Consider the following 9,841-nt stretch of genomic DNA (forward strand, 5'->3'; position numbering starts at 1 on the left):
GTTATGTATGGTAACCCTCGTTCCCTGAAGGAGGGAACGGAGACGTCACGTCGGATGACCGACGAAATTGGGATCTCGCTTAGAGAGACCAATCTACTTAGAGTGTAAACTAAACGAGCCAATGCACATTGGCATGCGATTATTGCATCCAGCACATGAAAGTCAAAGGAACTTGGAGTTTAGTGGATGTAATAAAGCTGAAAAGATCTGGAAGCTGAGGGGACACGAGGAAGCTAGGTGGACATAAGGAAGTTGAAAGGACATAAAGAAGCTGAGGGGGCAAAAGGAAACTGAGAGGAAATAAGAAAGCTGAATGGATATAATCAAGCTGAAAGGACATTATGGGAAATTAAAAAGATACAAAGATGCTAAGGAAAAAAGGCAATTAAGTACACAAAGCTGAGGAGATGTAGGGAAACTAAGGCAAAATTAATTTTAGTTTTTGAATATTGAACAACAAAAAAAATAAATTGTGAGCAATAGCCTAGCAACCACACAGAACACCTTAACATTCAAGTAAAATGTTAAATTGTAAAAAGTGTTCTGTTAACCACTCAGAACCTTAGTATCACAACAGGATTCACATGAATGAACAACCCTCACATTTTCTTCAGGAAATGCATAGTAAAACTCTTGTGTGAGGAATAGTGATCTATATTTTATACTTCTTTCCTGTGTAGAATGTAAAAGTACAGGGTGATTTTACTACTCTAACGTATCAAAGACCTAAGCAGAACAGTGATATGAAAGAACATGTATAGGCTACACTTAACCTCACACAGAGCAGGAGAGACAGAGAGAGCCTTCGGGAACAATAGATATGCTATAATTGCATTCCTTTTCTAAGGTCACCTGAGGCTATCAGCTACTGGGTGGAATGTGCATTATAGGAAAAACCTTTTACACTATTAATGTGGGTCACTGGCAATACAGATAGATAGAAACAACTTTCAGCTGTGAGAAATCATGCGCACTAGAAACTACACTATTTCCCTGAACTCTGCTCTAGAGGTACAGTAGAAGGCAGGTGGTGGAAATATCCAGCTTTTTCAGTTGCATGTGACTGTAATGGCACAATGGAAAACATGTAATTTGCCTCAGGTCCCATGAGAACCCTGAACCTCTGCTGTGGGAATAACCAGACTGGTGCCATTCTTGTGAAAAGTGAAGTCAGAGAATGTCAGGAACTCATTTCAGTCTTCAACTTCCTATTTTCAGCAGAAGAGTAATGGCCTAGAGCTTGGCTGACGGGGTGGTATGGGGCAAAAATGGAACAAATAAAAAAAACATTTAGTTGCTATTACTTGGCAGGAGAGATGAAAGTTGTGGATCTGAAAAGCCGTTAACGGAAGTGAAGTGAAAATCTGGTGGTCAAGTTCTAGATAATTCACACTCTGAAATGTAACTGGACATGAGCTCTTCTCAGTTCCAATATAATGGAATGTGACAGTGCAGCACCTTCAGCTGAAATTGATTTTCTTTGAGCACCTCTAATATTGCCATCAGTCCTGAAGAGGGCAGAAGAGGCTTCATTTGTAGGCGTGCACTTAAACAGTGCCGTGATGCGGACTGAACCCTGAGAGAGACCAGATCATCAGTTTCTAGCAATTTATATTCTCAGTGGTGGCATTCAGAAAATGGCCTGAACTTCAAAAGGAACATTATGTAGAAAAAACTCTGACTTTGCCTCACAGTGCTCTGGTTTCCATCCACAATCCAAACACATGCAGCATAGGTGAATTGAATACTCTAAATTGTCCAATGAGAGTGCAAATGTACTGTATTAAGGACAAGTGGTTTGAAAAAAAACAAAAAAAAAACATAAATAAATAAAAGTAGTATTTGTATGATTTGTACTTCTAAACACTTCTAATTTGAGCCATGGAACACTGATTAATGCATAGAGATATGTTAAGCCCTTGTGCTTGTATGGGTGATGCGGGTTTGATTCTGGCATGCATCATATCCTGTTCTCAAATGCAGATAAATGCAAATAAACATAAATACATGCAGCTGACTCTTTGTCAAATAAAATACAACACATTATACAATAACATATTGCTGAATATTATGAAAAAATTAAAGTTTGCACTCATATGAATACCAGATTTATGTTAGTATGGGACAGATATGTTTAAAAAAAAAGGGAAATTTTTTTAGATCATTAATTTGTGGTTGTATGTTTCTGCAGGGTTGCTTTTATGCTCTAATACAGCCTTAACAAGTGAGCCATTTTATGCTACGTATGACAAACATGCCATTTGCATGTCTGAAAGCTATTGTCGCGTCTGGACAATTCACCATGCCAGTAATGCTCTGACAATAGCCTAAAAAGCATTCCCAGCAGGCAGCAATAATGAGCCGGAATAGGACTGTATGTCAAAATGACACGGGACATAAAAGTGCTCCAACCATTTATGTTTAGTTCTGAACAGAGTAATCAAGCACAAGCCCGTTTTGAATAGAAGGCTGTGCAGTATAAAACAGAAGACAGTCTTATCTTTATGATGGAGGGTCAGTTATGCTAGCACATACAGCCTATGGTTTTTCCGTCTGAAGACATCTCTTTTTTGCTGTTTATTTATAAGGGACCAATAGAAAATATGTTATTTGTGATATGTTTCCATAGGCTCCAGCATCCCTTCAGTCTTACATAGGACAAGCAGTTTGGAGAATGCATGGATGGATATGTTTCCAAATTATTTAACCCAAGAATAAAAATTCTGTCATTATTTACATTTCCATGTTTTTCCAAACCCATATGCTTTCATTTTGTCTGTTAAACACAAAAAAAGTAATTTCTTTAAAACAACTGTTTTCTTTGCAACATAGGCACCAAAAATAGCACCAACATATAGAATCGATCAATCAATTAATTAATACAGTTACTGTATATTTTAATATATAATTTTTCAGATATAATGTTTAATATAAAATGCATACAGTTTAACAGCAACTTTAATTTGGTTTTAAGGTGTTTCACAAATGTTTTGAAATGTATCTCAGAGATATCATGAAGGTTGTGCCTTTTATTAACCATTATATATTTCTAATAAACTCCATAGTGTTTTGACAGCATTATGGAAGTTCATGTTGTGAAAACCAGTCCTAGCACACAAAAATAAAAATCCTCTTCAACCAAACAAGACTTTGAAATATACCTTGATTGTTATCTGTGGTGGTGTTCATTCTCATAACCTTCTTCCAATCCTTGAAGGACATTTCTTGGAATGCGAAGATGCAGAAACATAAATTCTCTCTTTTGTTCCATATATGGCAGAGAAAATTGGCCAGGTAATAAAGACTGTGTACTTAGCCAATTTTCTATTTATCATAAAGACAGGTTTTTTTTAACCATAAGAGGACAGTACTCTGAAGAATTAACATGTTTATACCAGTCTGAAATTCTCTTCTGAAATTTTCTCATGTTGAAAAATAAATACGACCTCACGTTGTGTCAATCATGTTTACACACTGTCTCAGAAACTCAGAAAGTCTGTAAAAAAAACAAACAAACTGAACAGATTTTCTGCGTTTTTGCATCCGTAGCAAGCATTTTGATATGAAAGGATGACGAATACGAAGAAAAAAAAAAACATACGAAAATTTCGGATTCAGTGTGCAATAACCTTTAGACTTACTATTGCCAATAGATACATAGACACTCTGCGGTAAGCGTGTAAGTTATGCTGCTGCTGCATGAATAGACATACATTAATCCCATAGCTAATTGAGACAGGAGGAGCTGGGGAGGTGGAGGGTCTCATTGGCTGCAGAATCAGCAGAGGCCAGTCAGTTTATTAACAGATATGATTGCTAGCAGATGTATGTAAAAGAACCAATCAGTCTGCACCATCTAGAGTTTCATGAGAGTTTCATGACATTTCAATCAAATCTCTGAACAGTTTTGGCAAGTTACAGACACTCTGCGGTAAGCGTGTAAGTTATGCTGCTGCTGCATGAATAGACATACATTAATCCCATAGCTAGTTGAGACAGGAGGAGCTGGGGAGGTGGAGGGTCTCATTGGCTGCAGAATCAGCAGAGGCCAGTCAGTTTATTAACAGATATGATTGCTAGCAGATGTATGTAAAAGAACCAATCAGTCTGCACCATCTAGAGTTTCATGAGAGTTTCATGACATTTCAATCAAATCTCTGAACAGTTTTGGCAAGTTAAGAATGGACTTGCTACTGTCAATAGATATAATACAATACAATACAAAAGATACTGGTTGCTTGACCATATATTTGAAAAACTATTGCCTTGACTTATGTGTACATGGGTTACTGAAGCTCAGGGTTATTAGGATGCCATCCCCTTTAACCTTTGAGCAAATCCAGATATCTGAGCCTGTGGCGAAATTTCTCAAACTTACCTGTTAATAAAGCACACTGTGTGCCTGTAAGTAAAATATCAAGTTGCAAGCTGACAGAGATAGGAGAAAATAATCAATTTTATTTACTTATTTATTTATTTATTTAATTTAACACAGTGTTCCGAGAGGCTGGTCCAAAAGAGTAGTCATGTTGACTCAATGTGAACAACCAACAAAACGCAAGGTAATGTGTAAACTGCACATTCTGTCTCAGCTGCATCAGCCTCCAGAAAGAATGCGTAGTAGCATAGCTTAAATGCCACAGTGCAAATACATACAGATTTGTGCTGCGTGAATCTAGTTGCTTTCTCTATTAGCTTGAGTATCATGCTTGTTTCGCAAGTAATGCTTGCAATAGAAGACTGTGCTGTAAATCGGAAGACAGTCTTATCTTTATGATGCAGGGTCAGTTACAATGCTTGGCTGTATCCTGACAGCTACTGCTGCTGTTGTTATTGACTCAGAATGCATATTTTTATGCTAGCTTTGCTTACATGCTTGATTTAATCCTTGCATCATACACACAACTTGCTAAAAATCTAATATGATTTAAACCTTATGATTGCTTAATTTAGGAATCAATAAATGCAGATTATGCAACTAGTGATGGGCGCTTTTGAAACAATGCTTCATGTAGCTTTGGAACATTTACAAATCTGAATCAGTTGTTCAGAGCTTGCATCAGACTCACCAAGTCATGTGATTTCAGTAGACAGGGCTTCGTTAAATCATGCTGTTTTGAACTTTGGTTTTGATGTTTTGTTTTTTTCTTGAAATGTTCCCATCAGTACAGATGTGATTTGGACAAATGAAAGACTGTTTACTTATCTTAAGATGATACATTTTAGAGGAACTCTAAAAGCATTGAACCAGACTATTTAAATGTAGAGTAAGCCACAATTATGCTCTGTCAGATTTATACAATGCTAACACCACCATAGTACTAATAACCTTGAACTTTGGGGGTTAGAGAGATTTCATGATTGTAATTTTCTGAAACATTTGAGTGGATGCATTCCTTCCCCTCACAAATGGTCTATAAACCTCTTCCCAATTATCCTTTACACTGCAAGCACCATCATATCTCTCACATTTTCCTTGAGAAGTGAATATGATATCTCTTTACATGGCATTCATCTTTTGATTCATTTCCTCCCAGCCAGCCTGAATGCACCAGTGTAGATATCAGCGCTATCACATTCACACTCATCACAATAATCTATTACATTAAAAACCTTCACTCCCTCCTAAATCCATTTTTTTTTTTAGTTTAACTGCACAAAACCTGACCACAAACAGATGATACAGAATAAAACATCGTCTGATGGCACAGTGGGCTTATTATATTATAGATCATTATAGATCTTCACTAATGTGGCTGGAGGAGGGTAAGACTCACCTGAAAATGTGCCAAATGGCCATTTATCATGACAAAACTTGTATTTTATTTGCAGACAATGGCATCTCAATGACATTAACACACACAGCACACTTTCAGCAGGGTTTTTGGGGGGCCAAACCCCTTTTGCATTGAATATAAACTTGCATATTTTGTAAATACCTGTACATTTCTGTGCAGAGGTGGACAGAAGTGAAGTGTTTTAACTCTGTTGTAAAAGTACTTTTCAAGTGTCTGTACTTTATCAGTGTTTTTCTTTAGAGAACTTTTACTTAACAAGATTCCAAAGCATAATATTGTACTTTTTACTGCACTATGTTTCATATTAAATCTCATTTAATACTTACATTAGAAATCCAGTACGTTCTTACTTTTACTCAAGTAACAATAATTCAAAGTTTTACTTGAGCACAAGAAAGTCCTACATTTTAAATGTTCTTAAGTATTAAAGGTAAAAAAAACTAAACAAAAAGACTTTTATTTATGAAATGTAGTGCAGTAAAAAGTAATTATGCTTTGGAATGTAGTGAAGTAAAAGTTTTCCAAAGAAAAACACTCTAATAAAGTACAGATACTTTTTAAATTTACTTGAGTAAAGTAAAAATAAATCTGTTTCTGTGCATATATTCTTCACAGAAAATATTAGCTGTGCTCAACAGAAATTTTATCATCGTTATGTCAAGTCATTAAAGATGCTAAATTTTGAATGGATTTTTTTAAATATTGCAAACATCATTTGCCATGACGATGCAATGCTTTAATGATGAAAAAGTGTAATATTTTCTGTGTGCATTGAGTGATTTAGATTAAACTTCAGCTGTTAGACTAAACTTGCTTAAACTTGAGCTGATGTTTTGTCATGGGGATTGTTCACATACATGTGTGTCTCTTACAACAGACTTGGAAATACTAATTTTGTGTGCAAAAAGGTTTATTATTCTTTTAAATGTAAATTAAATGTAAATATAGCATTTCAGTGTAAGCCATCAACATTTTGTCATTTGTAAACCGAAGAATAATAAATAAAAAAGTGATGTTCATAAAAAAAAAAAAAAAAAATTACAGGTGTGACATATTAATCGTCTAACATTACTGACACAAAATTCAGACAAAACCCCTACACTTTGCATTCTCCTACCGTATGGTGCTACTTGAGATTTCATTTGGAGAAGCATTATATGAAATTAATTTACTATCACATGCGCATAATGTAAATGTATTTAAAGCACTAAAACTTTCCATCCGTACAAAGTGAAAGAGATCAAAAACAAGCAGATAGTAGGCCAACAATTCAGGTCTTTATTTTCAGTTGAAATGATTGGACCAGTTGAAGTTGTTTTAGATTTTCTTTGATTTAGGAGATACTTTAGCATCGGAGCATTCTCCTGTAAAACAGTAGTTAGACGTTAGTGAAAAATTCAGTTATTTTATCAGTGACCATGAGGATCAATAAAATATACCGTTCATTGGCAATATGGCGATGTTTTCCTCAAGGATGCCGGTGTCTAGGGAGAACTGCTTAAACTTCTCCTTCAAGTCATCAGTTATTTTTCTGGTACGAGCTGTTACCGTGACACATTCAAAGTCTGTTTAGCATTGTTTCATGAAACCATTTGAGCTATATTGTGTAATGTAGACAAAGGAAGCTCTTACTGTGGAGTTTGTTGAGAATCTCAGATTCCCCTTCCTTGGTCTTGATGGTGTGAACAATAGCATACTCATCAAATTTGGCATCAACCACACGCATATCATTGAAATTTCCCCAAACTGATAGAATCAGACACATTTAGGCTGAAGAAACAGAAGTATGGATGATAAAAAAGCAATCTGACGACAAAAACCAAAAGACTTACGCTCGTTGTTGAAGACAAAGCGTCCAGGAATCTCAGTTTTCTTGGCAAGATGATGCATCCTGAAGCAGGAACCATCACTCCTAAAAAACAATTTAAGCAATTATGAGAAAAAAAGCAAAGCAAAAATGAGAACATTCATCAAGACTCTTCTTTTTTAACACTAAGCTAGCTTACTTTAGATTACTGTAACTGAGGTCAAGGTCTCCGTCTTCAGTAGGCACCATTACGGCAGTTGCCATCTGCATGTCAGCCTTGAGATGTGTGACAAACCTTTCTGCATTTGTAGCAAAGCCAACAAGATACCACTTTCCTCCCATCTGTTTTTTAAAAAAAATATAAACATAACTTTAAACCAAACTTAACATGAGAAATTTCCCAAAACTCCCTGACAATATCAAGATACCTTAATTTATATTATTTTACAGTAAAATTGCAAGGTACATCCTATTTTTTTTTCCACCTTTTCCAGGTCGAAGTCAGGCATGGGCATGACTTGAGCAGAGATGAACACCGCACAGAGCAGAATGCACAATGATTTCAATACAACAGTCGTCATGGCTGAAGATGTGTATAGAGTTGTCTTTCTGTATGCAGCTCAGAAGGCAAATTTAGTGATGATTGGCAACCTCTGTTTTATAGTGTAAAGTGACCCCTCAAACCCTCCTTACTTGAGTCCCTCCCAGCTCCACGTAAAGTTACACAACACACAACACGCACATGTGGATTTTTCCAGTAGTTTGAGGGAGTTCAAGGGCAGTTTTAAATGCTTTGTTTTGATCCCCAGACTGATGTCTCAATTTGGCCTTTGAATGTATGTAAACGTGACTATTAAAGTTGATGTCTGAATTAAGCAACATTTCCGTAAGACAATGCTGTGGCATAAATAAAAACGTTTGTAATAAAATGCCAAAAAATAAAATAAAAATGCACAACTGTACTGCAAAAACACATTTTAGAATGTTGGATTTGCAACATGTTTACCCCATTTTTTCCCCTGTAATATCTAGAATGGATTGAGGGAAATCACCACTTTCAAAGCTTATTATCAAGGAAGTAACCAGATATCAAAACGAGAGGGATACATCCCTTTCTATATCTGTGCTAGTAATACTAGTAAAGTCCTACTTACTACAGTGAAAATGATGTTAAAAGCTAGTATGTCTATTGCTCATGATCAAATTAAGAAATGTAATTTTTAGAACACACAAAATCATGAAATTACAAAATAGCTATACCATTTTATTTTTAAACTATAAAATACTATACTATAACTATAAAATAACGTTTTAAGCATGCATATGCTGATCAACAGAATGCTTTCTCAATATGCTCACAATCACAGGGTAAGATGATGATGAGATGATGGTGAGTCAGGTTTCCTGTCATATCTAGTGGACAAAGCAATGAGAGTTGTTAGGTTTAATGTAGAGGGGAGACAACAAACAGAGATTATATAAAATTGTATTGTTTCTTTGCATTACAAAATTCAATTGAGGTTATGCACGTTAGCAACACATGCCAGTAAATCTGAGATGGGTTAGAAGTGGCTTACTGCAACTAGTCAATGAGGGTGGTGACAATTTGCCAGGGGTTAACAGACTTTTGGCAGTATTTGTTTGTTTGTTCATTTGTTTGGTTCCAGGGCCGTTTCTAGCCATTTTGATTCCCCTAGGTGAAATTTGAAACTTTCATGAGATCGGGTTGGAAAATGTCCAGCGAAAAGCAGGGTCAAAACATAATAGGAACCAAAATAATCAAGGGGAACCAACCTATACAGAAGATGTTACAATTTCATGACTGGGTTTTTGTGGCCACGTACTCGCTACAGGAAATTATTAGTTCCCCTCCAGAATTCTTGTCCAACTTGTGTGTTTTTTCGTCATGTGGTGGCTGTGTAGGCTACAGTATGTACAGGAAACATAGATGATTATAATGGTGACTATGATACTTTACTGTGAAATTTGCTGTGATGTTTTAGGTTCTGCTTTATGGCAAGTTTATATTGAGAAAAAACAAGACCCCAGACCACCCATTTGGCAAACAGACAAACAAACAAAAATCTGTTTTCAGATATATCGTCTCAGGTTACGTATGTAACCATGGTTCCCTGAGTAGGGAACGAACCAAACACTCAGCGCATCAGGGAGGCAGGGGAAGGGCCTAATTCACCTGATGCTGCTGGTTCCAGGTGCTCTGGAGAAACAGAGAACT

At 36.1% G+C, this 9,841-nt stretch overlaps 1 protein-coding gene across 1 annotated transcript; it reads right to left on the bottom strand.

Annotated features, from left to right (window-relative positions):
• Nucleotides 1-6,816: 6,816 nt before the first annotated feature.
• On the bottom strand, nt 6,817-8,237 carry LOC107758556 (lipocalin-like). Its single transcript, XM_016576322.1, has 6 exons — nt 8,091-8,237; nt 7,805-7,947; nt 7,631-7,710; nt 7,431-7,544; nt 7,238-7,339; nt 6,817-7,162 (listed from the first exon to the last, which is right to left on the bottom strand). Exons 1-6 carry the CDS (start codon nt 8,184-8,186, stop codon nt 7,116-7,118), a joined length of 582 nt encoding a protein of 193 aa, XP_016431808.1. The 5' UTR covers nt 8,187-8,237; the 3' UTR covers nt 6,817-7,115.
• Nucleotides 8,238-9,841: the final 1,604 nt, after the last annotated feature.

The sequence above is a fragment of the Sinocyclocheilus rhinocerous genome, unplaced genomic scaffold, assembly GCF_001515625.1.
Source record: "Sinocyclocheilus rhinocerous isolate Xijiao unplaced genomic scaffold, SAMN03320098_v1.1 scaffold1195, whole genome shotgun sequence".
Classification (NCBI taxonomy): domain Eukaryota; kingdom Metazoa; phylum Chordata; class Actinopteri; order Cypriniformes; family Cyprinidae; genus Sinocyclocheilus; species Sinocyclocheilus rhinocerous.